The sequence below is a fragment of the Physeter macrocephalus genome, chromosome 7 (genome assembly GCF_002837175.3).
Source record: "Physeter macrocephalus isolate SW-GA chromosome 7, ASM283717v5, whole genome shotgun sequence".
Classification (NCBI taxonomy): Eukaryota; Metazoa; Chordata; class Mammalia; order Artiodactyla; family Physeteridae; genus Physeter; species Physeter macrocephalus.
Window position 1 is genome coordinate 151,836,641 of NC_041220.1, and position 14,558 is coordinate 151,851,198.

The 14,558-nt window shown below is 48.6% G+C and overlaps 1 protein-coding gene across 1 annotated transcript; it reads left to right on the plus strand.

Annotated features, from left to right (window-relative positions):
* Positions 1 to 1,024: 1,024 nt before the first annotated feature.
* LOC102991386 (melanoma-associated antigen B3-like) lies at positions 1,025 to 4,600 on the plus strand. The gene is made up of 2 exons (XM_007128920.4): positions 1,025 to 1,181; positions 3,222 to 4,600. Exon 2 carries the CDS (start codon positions 3,275 to 3,277, stop codon positions 4,298 to 4,300), a length of 1,026 nt encoding a protein of 341 aa, XP_007128982.2. The 5' UTR covers positions 1,025 to 1,181; positions 3,222 to 3,274; the 3' UTR covers positions 4,301 to 4,600.
* Positions 4,601 to 14,558: the final 9,958 nt, after the last annotated feature.

Below are 14,558 nucleotides of genomic sequence, written 5' to 3' on the forward strand. Positions count from 1 at the left end.
GATTAAGTGAAATACGATAAAAAGAGGTATGCCTATAAGTCAATTAGAACAAGGCACAGAAGAGGCTAATTCTGGCTATTGGAAAGGACAGATTAGCATTATTTTTCTCTGGGAGCCCACCCCTGTCCTGGGCCCCCTGCCTTATGTTGCATTTTCCCCATCTCACGTCAAGTCTGGGACATGAAACTACAAGGTTTGCATTAGGTACACTGCTCAAGAGTTTGCAGGGATGTGGCATTCCCCAGGAACCTTTTAATCCAAGAGGCAGACACACTGAACACCCCGCCCCCCCGCACCACCATGAGTGAGGACTGGAGAGACAACCACGCCAAACTATAGGTCATTCAGAGAGCTGCCCAAACGTGCTCTCAGACCTAGAATGCCCAGGCAGGGCCTCCTCTCTTGTAAGTCTCATAGTTCTCAGCAAGGTCAAAGTCTTGGTCTAAGAAGAACAGCCTCAGTTCAGTAGAGGGAGAAGCTCAGGTTGGAGGGTCAGGGAGGATCAGGTCCCTGGACTGGCCAGGAGTATGGTGGGGTCCCTGAGTGAGGAAAGAGGTATCACCAGACCCACAAATGAGGGGGCTTTACAGACCCCTGTCCCCATTCTTAACCACGAGAGGCCCCAGGCAGAGGTATAGGGATGAGAAGCCTCCTCATTTCTGTCTGTCTGGTCTCGGCGAGGGAAGGGCTTTGTCTATCAGGATCAGGTCCCAGTTCTGCAAGGGAAAGGGGTCTCGGCCATAACCAGGCAAACCAGGGTCAAGGTGAGGACCTCAGTGCTAACGAGAGGGTCTCTCTCCCAAGGAGGGAGGCTCACAGGGTGGCACCCCTCTTGTCAGGCAGAGATGGTCAGAGCAACGCCCTGACTTCCCCACTAGGGACTCCGGGAGGTGAGGGCTTTGTTTGGAGGCTGGAGGGCTCGGGACCACAGAGGGAGGGGTCACGGGCTCTGATAGATGGCCCGGAGAGAACCGCGAGGGAGGATCACGGGATGGCTGACCTCTGAACCCCGGGGTCCCGTAGAGCCCCGCCCTTCCCGTCAGCCCTTGCAACCGAACTCAAGGCAGCCATAGCCGGAAGTGGCTGCGACACTTCCGCTCCGGCGGCGTCGAGGAGCTGGACGGTTCTTCACGGCGGTTGTTGGGCCAAGGGCGGATTCCCAGGACTGATCTGCAGTCGAGGTGAGGACCTGAATGCGGACCCAAGGGACCCTTCCCCCCCTCTCGTAACAAAGGTGACCCCCACAAATCCCGCCTCTGTGATCAAAAGTGGAAGTTTCCCGAAAAGCCGTTAGGCTGAGTTCTGCCTGGAAATTCTCAAGGGGGAAAGCCGTAATAATCGAAGAGAGAATTTCCGGATTCTGTCAACCAAGGAAACCTAGGCCCTAACTGAAGTCAAGGCGTGGGGCGGGGCGGGGCCTGAGTGCTAATGAGGGAGTAGAGATGGCAACAAAGCAGCACCCATGCACGCAGTTCCCGGAGGCTCCAGGCCGGGGTGGGGGTGGTCAAATATAGCAGGCCCCGACTTCCCCCCACCCCCAGGAGCTCAAGGAGGTGAAGCTTGTGGGCACAGTTCAGTAAAGGGAGGAGTCCCAGGCTCTGACAGCTTCCAAGATGGGGACCCTGTATGTAGGACCTAGGGACCACCGACTCCAGAACACTGGAGGACCACAGACCCCCGCCCCTGCTGTCAGCTGTCAGAGACCCTGAGTAGTTGTGGCCGGATGTGAGTCATCGTGACTTTGGCTTCAGAGGTTCCAGGAAGTGAGAACTTTCATCTGAGGGCCATGCCTCCGGCCGGCCAAGAGAAAATTCCCAGTACTGGTCTGGAGTCAAGGTGCAGACTTTGAGTGGGGAGTGAGGGGTGCCCCTCGGCCCATAACAAACTGTACTAAGTCTCGCAGCTGCTCTAGGCCCTGGGAAGCCCCAACAGAGCCATCAAACTGAGTTCTGCCTGAGATGTGTCGGGGATGGGAGGGCCTTGGTCTAGGGAGTAGCTCCATCTTGCAGATGGAGGAGACCTAGGTCCTAACTGAGGTGAAGGTGAGGGCCTTGAATACTAATGAGGGGGGTCTCTCCCCATTATTAGGGGTGGCATCACAAAGCAGCGCCCCTACACTTGTGGGAGGCTCCAGCCAGGGGTAGTCATATACGTAGGACCCTGACTTTCCCCTCTAGGGACTCAGGGAGTTGAGGGCTTTGCTCTGAGGCTGGACTCCCCAGGTTATTGGTGGGAGGAGTCCTAAGTCCTACCCAGAGTTAAGGTCAGAGACGTGAGTGAGGACTAAGGTGAACACCGACTCTAAAATGGAGGGTCCCATAAATTCTGCCCGTGTTCTGAGTAGCAACCAAGAGTATCTGTCAAGCTGAAGCCCTCTTCTCATTTGTCTGGAGAGTTCAGAGATGTGAGGATGTTGGACAATTGAATAGCCTCAATTCTGCAGAGGGAAGAGACCCAGGGCTTTATAGGAGTGAGGGTGAGGACCCTGAAAGAACAGTGATGATCCCACTCACCCACAAACAGAGGAGGCAACAGAGAGTGCCCCCCTCCTTGCAGCACTGAGGAGCCCAGGTATGGAAGTCAGGTGTATGTGAGCCCTCCTTTTTTTCGGATGGTATCAGATTGGTGAGAGTCTTTGTCTGAGAAGAGGGACATCAGATCAGACGCAGGTATCCCAGGCCCTACCTAGAGCCCCAAGACAAGGACCCTGAATGAGGACTGAGGACCCCAATGAGCCCAGGACAGAGTCCCATAGAGCTGTCAGCTGTGGGTGCCCCCCCTGGCAGGGGCACTGGGCTGCGGTGCCCCTTCACTTCTTCTTAAGGTACCCCAGAAAGATGAGGACCTGGGTCTGAGGTGTCCATTTAGAGCAGCACAGAGGAGGGGGCCCAGGCCCTGCCCAAAGTGGATATGATGGTCCTGAATGTGAACTGAGGGGACCCCCACGCTCCAGAGTAGAGGGGGCTCCACAAGGACTAGATAATTGCCCACTGCTGCTCTCGGCCCCAGTAAGCACCAGGCAGGGCTGGCAGGCTGCAGCCTGGGGCTCACTTTAATTATTTCCACAGGGTTCTTAGAGGACAGGGTGATCAGAACAGGAGTCCTGTGTGTTCATAGAGCAGTGCCCACGTGGAAACCTACAGAGCGGCCCTCTTAAAGGCAGGGTGGTACCTCCCTGCTGTGGGCGCTCACACCCTCTCATCCCCTCTCCTCTCTGCCAGATCACCCGCTGTCCTACCTGCACTCCTGCCTGCTGTCCCTGACTGCAGTCACCATGCGTCGGGGTCAGAGGAGTAAGCTCCGCGCCCGTGAGAGACGCCGCCAGGCCCAAAGTGGGACCCGGGGTCTGGCGGGTGCTCAGGCCACTCCAGCCGCCTCGTCTTCATCTCCTCCTCCTCCTCTTGGAGTTACTACTCAGAGAAAGCTGGGTGCTAAGTCACGTAGCACTCTCAAGAGTCCTCAGAGGGCCCGAGCCACCAGCACTAAGCCTGCAGGTGTTTCTCCCAGAAGATCATACAAAGGAGCCAAAGGCCAAGTGGAGAAAAAGCAGAGGTCGTCTCAGGCCCCCGTCTCCGCCGTGCGGTCTCGAAAACGCCCTCTAAGGAAGACAGCGAATGTGTTGGTGCAGTTCCTGATGCACATGTATAAAAAGAAAAAGCCTGCTATGAAAGCACATATGCTGAAGTTTATCAGTAAAAAGCACCGAAATCGATTCCTTGAGGTCCTCAGAAGAGCTTCTTTCAGCATGGAGGTGGTATTTGGTATTGACGTAAAGGAAGTGGACCCTACCAAGCATTCTTATACCTTTGTCAGCAAAATGGCTCTCCCCAACAATGGGGCCGTGAGCCGTGTCAGGGGGTTCCCCAAGACTGGTCTCCTGATGCATCTCCTGGGCGTGATCCTCATGAAGGGCAACTGCGCCACAGAGGAGACTATCTGGGAATTCCTGAATAAGATGAGAATCTATGCTGGGAAGAGGCACTTCCTATTCGGGGAGCCCAAGAAGCTCATCACCCAAGACTTGGTGAGGCTGAAGTATTTGGAGTACCGGCAGGCGGCCAACAGCGATCCGGCGCGCTACGAGTTCCTGTGGGGCCCGAGAGCCCACGCCGAGACCAGCAAGATGCAAGTCCTGGAGTTCCTGGCCAAGGTCAACCACACCGTCCCCAGTGCCTTCCAGTCTTGCTATGAAGAGGCTTTGAAAGATGAGGAAGAGAGAGCCCACGCCAGTGGGTGTTCCGGTGTTGTGTCCAGCTCCTCCCACGCAGAACCTGGGGCAGAGCCTGTACTTCGTGGCTGAAGAGAGCATTCAGTGTTCCAAGGAGTGTAGGGCTGGGTGTGACGGAGGGAACAGGCTGTTAATACCCTTGTGTTCCTGTTCTGTATGGGAAAGTGGGAAATACGTCTGTGTTTTTGTTTTTTTGCTGTTTTTCCAACGCTACTCCTAAATGAAATTTTATTTAGCGTTATAATGTAAGTTTATGAATTACATCAGTCATACTTACTGTCGTTTATCAGGTATAAGAATAAGAGTTTTGCTGTTTTGTAAAACAGATTGGGAGAACTTCCATCTTGTTTAGTAATTGGGTGGAAGATAACGTGGCATTGCGATATGCAATTCCTTGAAAATGTGAAATAGTATAGTATAGTATACTGTAGTATAGTATAGAAAAAGGAAGATGGTCAATATTTGGTTTCCTAATTTATTTGACTCTGATGTATAAAATTATAAATAACTGTATGTGCTTGGCTCATTCAACAATGTAGAATTAAATGATAATAAATTAGACCTCATGCTCACAGGCTCACTTATTCCCCAAAAGTTAATTGAGCCTCTGCTCTTAGAAGGCTCCATGCTAGTACTGTGAGAGCTGAGAAGAAGACCTAGCCGCTGTCCGTAAAATTATAGAGTCGAGAAGCAGCTATCCTATAAAGAAAATGGTGATACATATACTCTAAGACCAAAAGGACAAATGAAACGACAGGGTAAGGAAGGAGAGGGGTGGTTTCAGATGATGGCAGTCAAATGTAAATTCCCTGACGCAAGGCAGTGGCGGGCCTTGGGAAAATGTCAGTCCTTCAGTGGGAGGTGGTTGTAAGTTAGGTGCGCGGCGGGCTAGATGAGACTGATCGTTTTGAGCAGGGGCCAGACCCTCAGACGGTGGGCCGTATAGTTGAAAGACAAAGCCTGGAATGGGAAACTGCCCTTAGCAGTTACAGGCACACTTCATTTTGTTGCGCTTTGCTTTATTGTATTTCACAGATACTGCTTTTTCTTTTCTTTTCTTTTCTTTTCTTTTTTTTTTTTAACAAATTGTAGGTTTGTGTCAACCTTGCTTCCAGCAAGTCTCTCAGCGCCATTTTTCCAACAGCGTTTTCTCACTTCATGTCTCTGTGTCACATTTTGGTGATTCTCACGATATTTCACACCTTCCCCCAGCAAAAAGATGGACTCGCTGAAGGCTCAGATGATGGTTGGCATTTTTTTAGCAGAAAGGTATTTTTTAATTAAGGTGTGTACATTGTCCTTAGACATAACGCTATTGCACGCTTAATAGACTGCAGTATAGTGTAAACATAAATTTTATGAGAGCACTGGGAAACCGAAAAATTCACTTGTGACTCACTTTATTGTGCTCTTCACTTTATTTTGGGGGTCTGGAACCAAACCTGCAATACCTTCGAGGTCTCCCTGTACTTTGGGGTTGTGGGTAAATCAGAGAGAAATCACCTGAGGCAGGAATAGAATGTGTCCTGTGCTCTTGTCCCCGTGCAGGCGAACACTATGCAGATGAGATGTTTTATTCAGGTTGTCATGTCTCCAGGGAGTTGCTGAGAAACAAGGGTGGTACTCCCCTGAGGTGGGACGCCCAGAAGCCACTGGACTGGCACTCTTTGCCCCAGTTGGGGGAGCCAGAGCCCACTCCACTGAAAAAACATCATTCAAATTAAGTTATCTTGATTGTAATTTGGCAAACTCTAGGCGAGGAATAGATATTCGTGGGTGGTTAAAGGAATGAACGTGGCAGTGGTTTGTAGAGAAGGGCAACTGAGAGGGAGGTAAGTTTTTGGTCCGTGAAACATTTTAGAGCTTCGTGTTGCATCTACTGAGGAAGTCTACCTCATGTTGACCTTGAATGACATACTCTCACAGGGAAGTACTAGTTTCCCTTGCTCAGCAGGATTTTGCCTGATAGGGGCTTCTTTGCCCTAGAGCCCTGCTTATTCTCTGACATCTCCTGGATTGAAAATTAAATCTCAGTGTAGTGGGTTGAAACTCCAGGGGACAAATTAATCACAGTAAGAACTGGCATCCTTGAAAGTCTCAGTACCGGCCAGGCAATGGGCCAGGCACTTCACAGGCATTATGTAAATTCTATCAGTCCCCAAGACAGAGCTTCTGAAACCCATTTCACAGATGAAAAGACCGGGGCTCACAGAGTTGGGTAATGTGTTCAATTTCACACAGCTGTTAAGTGACAGTGTTGGAACTAGACTCCTGGCCTAACTAAGTCTGACGCCCACACTTTACCATTCCTCCCAGCCCGAGGCCAACTTTGTGTTCCTTAATTCACCTTGCTTCTCACTCACTACACAATATATCTCAGGTGATAAAAAGGAGGACTCTGTGCCCAAAACACTGGATGGGAATACATAAGCACAGCAATAAGCGTATGAAAATAGTTGAAAAGCGTGAAGAAAGCAGGGGAAGATATTGAGTGACAGTATGATCATCTACATTTCCAAAGTCAGATAACCTCAAAAGATCAGGGGCTCAGAAAATCATGCTGCACAGCCCTTTGCATTTGGAAGTTAAATCTATGCAAAGAGAAGTTACCTAAAAGGCCAAGTCTTGCTGGTAAAGAGAAGGGAGAAGCCAATGTATTTTTTTTTTTCCTTGACGGCAGATCCATCCTGCCTCGCGTTACAACCTCCCTACTTCACATCACTCCTGGGACGGAGACCCGGTCTCTGAAGGGTTTGCGATAGGGAAACTGGTCAAGAGTTTGCAGGGAGGTGCCCTTTCCCGGGAAGCCTTTGATCGAGAAACAGGAGCCACGATGAAGGGCCCCTTACAGGTGGCCTGGGGAGAGCAACGTGCCAGGCAAAGTGGTCAGCCTGAGCATGCTCTCACTCACTCGTCGGGGTTCTCAGGGACTTGTGAGACCTACCTAGGAGGATGAGCTCAGGTCGGTAGAGGGAGGAGTCCCCGTCTCTGCCACGCGAGATGGTGAGGACCCCGAATGAGGAATGAAGGAGGCACACCCGCCACCCGCGAACAGTGTGTCCCATGGACTCCTGACCCTGCCGTCAGCCCTCAGCGTCCCCAGACGGCCTTGGCAAGACGTGGCTGAACCTGATTGCCACGTGAGCGGTTGAGAAAGTGAAGACTTTGGCCTGAGGTTGGCCCACTCAGGTCAGCAGAGAGAGGATTTCCGAGGTGTGCCAGGAGGAAGGTGAGCACCCTGAAGAGTTCAGGGCCCCCCAAACCCGTATCAGCGGAGACCTCACGGAGTCCCCCCTGTTGCCGTGACCGATCCTGGTGTAAATGTCAGGAAGAGACGGCCTCATGTCCTTCTCGGGGATAACAGAGAAGTGAGGAACTTGGTTTGAGGGGGCGGTCCCGGGGCAGCAGAGGGGGGAATCCTAGGCCTTCACGTGACTCAGATTCAGGGTACTGAGTTAGAACCCTGGGTGGCATCACCATCATCTGGTCTCAAGCTGCCTGATGACAGTTGTCACTCATGGCATGGCAGGTGTGGCCAAGTAAAGGCCACCCTCACCTCCTCCTATTGGATCTCAGGGGAATGAGAGCCTTTCTCTGAAGAAATGTCCTCAGGTCGAGAAAGAGGGGAGCCTCAGGCCCTGCCAGGAGGCAGAGCAAGGAAACTGAGTGAGGGCTGAGACGCCCACCCGCTCTTGGAGAGAGGGGAAAACTGGCCCTGCGCCTGCACCCAAGACTTAAATCCCCAGGGAAGGGTGTGAAGCTGAGCAACAGCCACCCGCCCCCGTCGGTTTTTGTTTTAGTTCACTTTATTTTTTTTTTTAAAGCAGCTTTAGGTTCTCAGCAAAATGGAGCAGAAAGGACAGAGGATTCCCACGTACCCTCCTCTCCTGACCCTGCCGTCAGCCCTCAGCGTCCCCAGACGGCCTTGGCAAGACGTGGCTGAACCTGATTGCCACGTGAGCGGTTGAGAAAGTGAAGACTTTGGCCTGAGGTTGGCCAACTCAGGTCAGTAGAGAGAGGATTTCCAAGGTGTGCCAGGAGGAAGGTGAGCACCCTGAAGAGTTCAGGGCCCACCAAACCCATATCAGCGGAATCCCCCCTGTTGCCGTGACAGATCCTGGTGTAATGGTCAGGAAGAGATGGCCTCATATCCTTCTCAGGGATAACAGAAAAGTGAGGAACTTGGTTTGAGGGGGAGGTCCCGGGGCAGCAGAGGGGGGAATCTTAGGCCTTCACGTGAGTCAGATTCAGGGTACTGAGTTAGAACCCTGAGTGGGATCACCATCATATGGTCTCAAGCTGCCTGATAACAGTTGTCACTCATGGCATGGCAGGTGTGGCCAAGTAAAGGCCACCCTCACCTCCTCCTATTGGATCTCAGGGAAATAAGAGCCTTTCTCTGAAGAAATGTCCTCAGGTCGAGAAAGAGGGGAGCCTCAGGCCCTGCCAGGCGGCAGAGCAAGGAAACTGAGTGAGGACTGAGACGCCCACCCACTCTTGGATAGAGGGGAAAACTGGCGCTGCGCCTGCACTCAAGACTTAAATCCCCAGGGAAGGGTGTGAAGCTGAGCAACAACCACCCGCCCCCATCAGTTTTTTTTTTTTTTAGTTCACTTTATTTTTTTTTAAAGCAGTTTTAGGTTCACAGCAAAATGGAGCAGAAAGGACAGAGGATTCCCACGTACCCTCCTCCCTGACACAGCGCACACCTCCCCCACTATCAACATCCCCCATCAGAGTGGGCCGTTGGCTACGATCTGTGAAGCTACGTTGACACATCATTAGCACACACAGTCCCGAGTTACATTAGCCTTCATTCTTGGTGGTGTACGCTTTGTGGGTTCCGGCGAAGGCATGATGGCTTGTGTCTACCGTTATCGTGTCATGCAGAGTCATTTCACTGCCCTAAACATCCTCCGTGCTCTAGCCATCCCTCCCTGACCCCAGCCCCTGGCAACCACTGGTCTTTTTACTTATATCCTGTAGCTCTGCCTTTTTCCAGGATGTCATGCAGTTGGAATCATGCAGCCTGTAGCCTTTTAAGATTCGTTTCTTTCACTTACTAATACACATCTAAGGTTCCTCCGTGTCTTTTCATGGTTTGGTAACTCATTTATTTCGAGCACTGAACAGTATTCCATTATTTATCCATTTACCTGCTGAAGGAAGGACACCTTTGTTGCTTTTAAGTTTTGGCAATTACGAGTAAAGCTGCTGTAAACATCGGTGTGCAGGTTTTTGTGTGGATGTAAGTTTCCAACTCATTTTGGTAAATGCCAAGGAGCATGATTACTAGATTGTATGGTAAGAGTATATTTAGTTGGTTTTTTAAAAAAAAGAACGATATATTGAGGTAGGACGGACATACAAAAACCGTACATATTTAATGTATACAAATGGATGAGTTTGGAGATAAGTATCCACTTGTGAAACTATCAGTCACCACAGTTTATGCCATAAACATATCTGTGACCTCCAAATGATGTTTCCTCCCACCCTTTTTATTGTGTGTGTGTGATAAGAACACTTACCATAAGGTTTAACCTGTTAGAAAGTGTACAATATAGTATTCTTTTTATTTATTTATTTACTTATTTATTTATGGCTGCGTTGGGTCTTCGTTGCTGCGTGCGGACTTTCTCTAGCTGCGGCGAGCGGGGGCTACTCTTCGTCGTGGTGCGCGGGCTTCTCATTGCGGTGGCTTCTCTTGTTGCAGAGCAGGGCCACCTCACTTTTTAAAACTGTCATCACCATTCGAAAAGGTCCCAGCCAGCCCTCTGGTCCTAAGCTACAGCGTGAAGTAGAGCCCCTCAGCCAACCTGTCGATCTGTGAGAGCAAAGAGTTGTTGTGTTAGGATGCTAAATTTTGTGGCTCTTCATTAGGCAGTGGAAGTTTACTAATAAGTACATTAAGGGCTAGCAGTTCATATTTTAATTTTGTATGTTCTTTGTCTTCCACAGGGAGCACATACTATTCCTAAAAATATTTTTAAGGTTAAGAAAAATAAACTTCAAAAGGCATGGGAAATTCTACTTATAGACGTTAGGGAAGCCTTTCAAATGGGAAAAATAAGCAAATAATTTACCAAAGAAGAGTGAGATGACGCGTGATTATTTCTCCTCCGAAATGAAAACAAAAAGATTACCTATAGACTATTCTCTCTCAAGATGGTGGATTGATAAAGAGATATTTTATATCAGAGGATAAATTCCTGATAGTTCATGAGTTTCAACATAGTTCTGGAGCATGTTTATCTCACACCATCTCGAAAGGCCATATGTAGTACGTAAGAGCATGAGATTTTGGAACCAGACACCTGGTCTTTCAATCCCAGCGCTACCATTTACTAGTTGTGTAATCTTGGGGAAATTCCGTAACCTCTTTGTGCCTCTTTTCTTATCTGTAAAATTGTGATGACAATAATACCTAACTAAAAGATTATTTTGAGAATTAAGTGTAGGGCATTCAGCACAGTGCCCACGAGTTCATAAGCATTATATAGGTGTTAACTATTATTTTATTATCAAAGCATTTTGCTGAGTTTTCACTGAAGAATTAATTGACATTTAATACAGGAAGAATATGGGCACTATAGATAACCTTAACACTTAAAAACTAAAATGTAGAAATAATAACCTTCTGAGAGGGGATCTGTCACATCTGTAGTCCCCAAAGCACTATAGGATGATTTCCATTCATATTAATTAGGTCAATAAAAAGTATTAATGTTTAAATACAAGTCATGGTTATCAGAAAAGTTTATTAGCCTTAATACTTCACTCCCCATTTGTATGGATAAATGAGGTAATTCAAAAGAGAGAGATTTTATTTTTGGTCATTAGTAAATAGCTAAGCAGTGAAGAACTGAGGAACTCAGCTTTGACCGCATCTTGGACTAAGTGAGGTTTAAGGGTTGTTTGGTATCCAAGGATACCTCTTAATGTAATTTCTATAAATCTGAGAAGAAAAGAGATGGTGATGATCTCATTGGAGAGTAATATGTGGAAGAAGGACTGGAATACCCTGGAAATGCTGTATAATCAAAGCATTGTTTTCGTGTATATTTTATAGTTTTTAAGTGATTTTTTAGCTTCATTTTTTCTAGCTGGAACATTTTATGTCATAATTAGTCTCATAAGATTTCATTTTTATTTATACAAACATTTGGAATCTATGATTCGATGCGTGCATTTAGGCCAGTTGGACTTCCTTTACTTTTGGAATTTGGTATTCTCCTTTTTCAAGTATAATTCATATACATCTGGCATAGCTTCCTGCTTGACTCTGTTGTTGTGCCTTATGTAAAATGACATTAAGTTTGCTTCTCATCGATTAGAATCAATAACATAAGTCGTAATTATGTCCTGGAATAATATGTATTTCTAGTCTGGCTGCACTGTAGGTGGTGGGATATGGCCTGGGAAGCTAATCATCCTTTATCATTGCTTTCCACTTGGGAAAGGGCACCCAGAACGCTAAACAATCAAGTTCATAACTAAATATATAGGGTAAAGTTGTTTATAAATTGGGAGCTCTTGTACTAAGGGGAAACATTAAGACCACTCTTTTTGCAAAACATAAATGGAGAACTAAGGCAAAGATAATTCAATCAGAATTTCTATCATCACCTCAAGATTTCAAGCCCAAACTACAAGACTAGTACACTGTAATGTGTATATGTGTTGTGATGTCAATTTCCAACTCAAGTTAACTCTGCATTTTATTGATCTGATGAGCACATTTGTTAGCCGAAGCCGAAAGACAATGCAGGTTCCCTGTCAGACTGTTAGGATTGAGAAACCCCCTAGATTGTTTGGACTTATTGGCTTAATTATTTCACATTTGGGAATCCATGGAAGGGTCTCTTTTCTGGAACGCTGATGCATATGAAACTGTTGTGTGACTGTTCTGTCCTTTGCAAAATATTCTACTGCCTTGGCTTCTGTATTAGCCAAGATTTTGCAAAACATAAATGGAGAACTAAGGCAAAGATAATTCAATCAGAATTTATATCATCACCTCAAGTTTTCAAGCCAAAACTACAAGACTAGTACACTGTAATGTGTATATGTGTTGTGATGTCAATTTCCAATTCAAGTTAACTGTACATGTTATTGATCTGATGAGCACATTTGTTAGCTGAAGCCAAAACACAATGCAGGTTCCCTGTCAGACTGTTACGATTGAGACACCCCCTAGGTTGTTTGGACTTATTGGCTTAATTATTTCACATTTGGGAATCCATGGAAGGGTCTCTTTTCTGGAACGCTGATGCATATGAAACTGTTGTGAGTGTTCTCTCCTTTGCAAAATATTCTACTGCCTTGGCTTCTGTATTAGCCAAGATAAGCTAGGTTATGTGAGAGTGTCAAGTTAATCCTGAAAGCTCAGTGTTTTACCACAACAAAGGTTTATTTCTCAACAACACTACGTGTTCAGTGGGTATGGGGGAGGGAGGGGCATTTGGGGGTTTTCTCTGGGGCTTACCTATTCATTGAGGCAGGGAAGAGTGGACAGAGAGTCTCTAAAGGGCTCTTCTCCGATTCAGCCAAACCCATCCCTTCTCCCATTTCATTGGCTGAAACCGGTCATAAATCCTCGGTTAGCCTCAAGGGGTCTGAAAAATGGAGCTTTCCATGTGCCTAAGAAGAAGGAATATAGAATTGGATTTGGTGAGCATAGCACTGTCTGCTACAGTTTTTAGGACGCTGCCCTGTCCTGGTTCTTCTACCTCCCAAGCTGTTTTTTCTCTGTCTCCTCAGTGGACTTCTTTTCCGTCACCCCTTGGGGAACTGGTGCTCCCCAAGTTACCATATGCGCGCCACTACTTTTTTTCTCCCCACGACTATCCCCGGGTAACTTCCTCCACTCCTCCAGTTCTAACTGCAGACTATCTGCTGCTAACTTCCAGATCTATCATCCCAAGCCCCGACCTACCCACCAAGCTTTAAACATAACTCCAACTATGACTGATTCAAGGATAGCTCAAACTCAATGTGAAAAAATGTAAACGCATGATTTTTTTCCAAACCTCATTCCTCCTCTTCCTGTATTCTTTGTCCCAGTTGGTGGCAGCATCATGTTTCCAAGTCTAGATTCCTCGCTGTCATTCCCACCTCTTGATTTTGTATGCCACCTTAGCTAGGCTGTGCTGCACGGTTGTTTCGTCAGTTATCAGGCTAGATGTCCACTGTGAAGGTGTTTTTAGATGCGATTAATAGTTAAATCTGTAGGCTTTGAGTAAAGCAGATGACCACCCATAGTGTGACTGGGCCTCATGCAATCAGTTGAGGGCCCCAAGAACAAGGACTGAGGTTTCCTGAAGGAATTCAGCCTCAAGACTGCAACACAGGGACTTCCCTGCTGGTCCAGTGGCTAAGACTCCGTGCTCCCAATGCCGGGGGCCCCGGTTCGATCCCTGGTCAGGGAACTAGATCCCACATGCATGCTGCAACTAAGGTTTCCCATGCCGCAACTAAAGATCCCGCATGCCACAACGAAGACCCGGCGCAGCCAATATAAATATATAAATATTACAGAAAAAAAAAAAAAAAAAAAAAAAGACTGCAACACAGAAACCCTGCCTGAGTTTCCAGTATGCCTGCCGTGCTTTACAGACCTTGGCCTCAAGACTGTAACATCTGAGTTTCCAACCTACTGGCTGGCTCTATGAATTTCAGCGGCCTGACTTCCCCCCCCCCCACTAGGGCCTCGGGGAGGTGAGGGCTTTGTTTGGAGGCTGGACGACTCGGGACCATAGAGGGAGGGGTCCCAGGCTCTGATAGACGGCACCGGCAGGACGCAGGGACCGCTGGCCCCTGAACAGTGGGCGTCCCCGCAGAGCCCCGCCCCTGCCGTCAGCCCTCGGAGACCCCACGCAGGGCCGGATGCGGCTGCCCCCGACTTCCGCTTCGGAAGCGAGGAGCCCGACCGGTCGCCGCGGCGTGTGTTCAGCCGAGCGTGGGTTTTCAGGACTCGTCCGGAGCCAAGGTGAGGACCTGAATGCAGCCTGAAGGGACCTTCCCTCCCCCCTCCCCCCATCACAAAGGTGACCCCCCATCCCCCCGCCTCCCGCCCCTGCCTGCCATCAGCAGCGTGAGACCCTGACCTGACCTGTGTGCCAGAGGAGTCCTGTTGGAGTTGCCGTCTGGAGGGCCTCAGGGAGTGGAGGGCCTTTGTCTAGAGGGGGCAGCTTCTTAGGCAAAGGGTGGAGTCTTGTCTCCAGCAGGTGAAAAGTGGGACCTTCAGAGCTAATGAGGGTCCGTCCTTCCGAAAGACGTGACCGCACGGAGCCCCTCCCGCCTTCACTCGTGCGATGCTCTAGAGTAC

Excerpts from the sequence above, each read along its gene's own strand:
- LOC102991386 (XM_007128920.4), top strand. The coding sequence starts at position 3,275 with ATGCGTCGGGGTCAGAGGAGTAAGCTCCGCGCCCGTGAGAGACGCCGC.